The following is a 2,117-nucleotide window of genomic DNA, read 5'->3' on the forward strand; positions in this document are numbered from 1 at the left end:
TCGATAATAAGTAACATGTTTTTTATTTGAATTACAAAAACAACACCTTAAAAGTAAATTTCCAACGAAGTTGTTGACACAATGACTTCGTCATAATACAATCATTACATAGCTCCAAATATATTACTTTAGTGTGGTTTTAACAATGCATTGGGTGCTTTTTTCAAAACGTTTTATTCTCAATGCGAAAGGATAATCATCACATGGAGTACATGTGAGCTGGAAGTCGGGGTTCAAGCTCTGCAACAAGAGGGATTTGCTTAGGAGTGGAAAGGCCAAAAATCTCCTGCATGTTCAACTCCTCCGTTGTCATATCACCAGGCAACTTCCATTTAAACCCGTGCAGAAGATTTGCCACACTTGCTTGAATCACCTTCAGTCCTAGACTGTACCCAACACACATCCTCCTCCCTGCTCCGAAGGGCAACAGCTCGAAATTGTGACCCTTGACATCAATGGACTTTCCAATGAACCTCTCCGGGCAAAATTCGTGTGGCTTCTCCCATATGCTTGCATCCCTTCCAATGGTCCATACATTTACCATGACTCGGGTGCCTTTGGGAATGTCATAGCCACCAAGTTGGATGTCTTCCCGAGCTAGTCTCGGCACTAGGAAGGGTGACACGGGATGCAAACGCATCGTCTCCTTGCAAATTGCGTTGAAAAATGGCAGGTTAACAATGTCTCTCTCTTCAACCCACCTATCTCTTCCAATCACTCGATCTAGCTCCTCGTTTGCCCTCTTGAAATACTCTGGCTTTTTCAAGAGCTCCGCCATGGCCCATTCAGTTGTCACCGCAGAACTCTCAGTCCCACCTGCGATCAAATCCTGCGGAAAAGGAAGTGGGAAAAAATATTCACGAATTCATAGCATTTAAACTAATTTAATCAATTCGGAACTGTTCGCACGTTGATTGAAATGAATAGAGCACACCATTGTAAATGCCTTGACTGCAGTCCTGTCGAGCTGGACTTCAAGATTAGGATCATCAGAGAGCTGCAACAGGATATCCATCATGTCCTGAGGCACATAGTTCTTGACTCCTTTTCTCCTCTGCTGGTGCTCATTCAATGTATGCTCAAGAAACCCATCAAACAACTGCCCAACGGCCTTCATTCTCTTAATATAGCCTTGCAAATCCAAGAAGGCGAGCCACGGAATTGAGTCTCCGATATCTAACACCCCATTAAGCAAGAAAAGCTCATCAATCATCTCCTTGAACTCCTTTGGCGACATGTACTCCTTCTGGTTCCCGTCTTTAACTGTGTAGTTCTTTCCCAGCACCAGGCGACTGATCACACTAAGACTCAGATCTGAAAAATTATCTCTTGCATTGATGGGCTTGCCAGCAGACACGAATAGCTTTCTTAGGAGTGCTTGCAACTCCTGTACGCGGACAGTCTCAAATTGGTCTAGACGTTTGGGACTAAAAATTTCCATGAGGCAGATCTTACGTGCTTGTCGCCAATACGGTCCGTATTGTGACCACGTAATGTTTGAGTAGTTATACGTGGTGTATTTTCCTGCAGCAATTTTGGGACGATCAGCCAGTTTGACATCATTGGTCTTGAGAACTGCTTCGGCCATTTCCACAGAAGATCCCACGACAACTGGATATGAACCGAACTTGAGCTGCATAATTGGCCCGTACTTCTGGACAAGGGCGTGCATGTTTCTGTGCGGGAGTGGCCCTGCAAGGAGGTTCAAGTTTCCAATTATAGGCCACGGTTTGGGGCCTGGTGGCAGGTTGAGTTTGGGACGGGTAAGGTGGCGGAAGAGGGTTATCACGGCTACGGTAGCAAGCAAAAGGGCAGCAAAAGTAGAGAGCTCCATTTTGAGAGTGGTAAGGGTGATTTGTGTGGAGGCTGTGATCCAAGCAGAAGAGGTGATGAGTCTATTTATAGGACATGTCTTCTTTATTGTTGGCATATGCGCGCTGGGGAATTAATGATTTGAATTATTGGTAAGAAATACAAATGTTAACCCAACTAACAGTCAACTATCTCTCTTGCTCTCAATCGCTGCCCTCTAAATCCAACCTTCGTGTTTTCTATTTGTTTTTGTTTTTTCTTTAAAAAAGAAAAAAAACAAAAGTTACTGCTGCAGTTAGTGATGT

General features: G+C 44.2%; 1 protein-coding gene across 1 annotated transcript; it reads right to left on the reverse strand.

Moving 5' to 3' along the window:
- On the reverse strand, positions 1-1,898 carry LOC118038040 (trimethyltridecatetraene synthase). The gene is made up of 2 exons (XM_035044307.2): positions 935-1,898; positions 1-829 (listed from the first exon to the last, which is right to left on the reverse strand). The coding sequence occupies exons 1-2, from the start codon at positions 1,832-1,834 to the stop codon at positions 200-202; spliced, it is 1,530 nt and encodes a 509-aa protein (XP_034900198.1). The 5' UTR covers positions 1,835-1,898; the 3' UTR covers positions 1-199.
- Between the last annotated feature and the right edge of the window lie 219 nt (positions 1,899-2,117).

This window comes from Populus alba, chromosome 3 (genome assembly GCF_005239225.2).
Source record: "Populus alba chromosome 3, ASM523922v2, whole genome shotgun sequence".
Classification (NCBI taxonomy): domain Eukaryota; kingdom Viridiplantae; phylum Streptophyta; class Magnoliopsida; order Malpighiales; family Salicaceae; genus Populus; species Populus alba.

What these genes read in the sequence shown, in the direction of transcription:
- LOC118038040 (XM_035044307.2), bottom strand. Translation starts at nt 1,834, where the DNA reads ATGGAGCTCTCTACTTTTGCTGCCCTTTTGCTTGCTACCGTAGCCGTG. An exon ending in CAGTCAAGGCATTTACAATG is followed by an intron (nt 830 to 934) that starts GTGTGCTCTATT and finishes CCTTTTCCGCAG; the next exon opens with GATTTGATCGCAGGTGGGAC.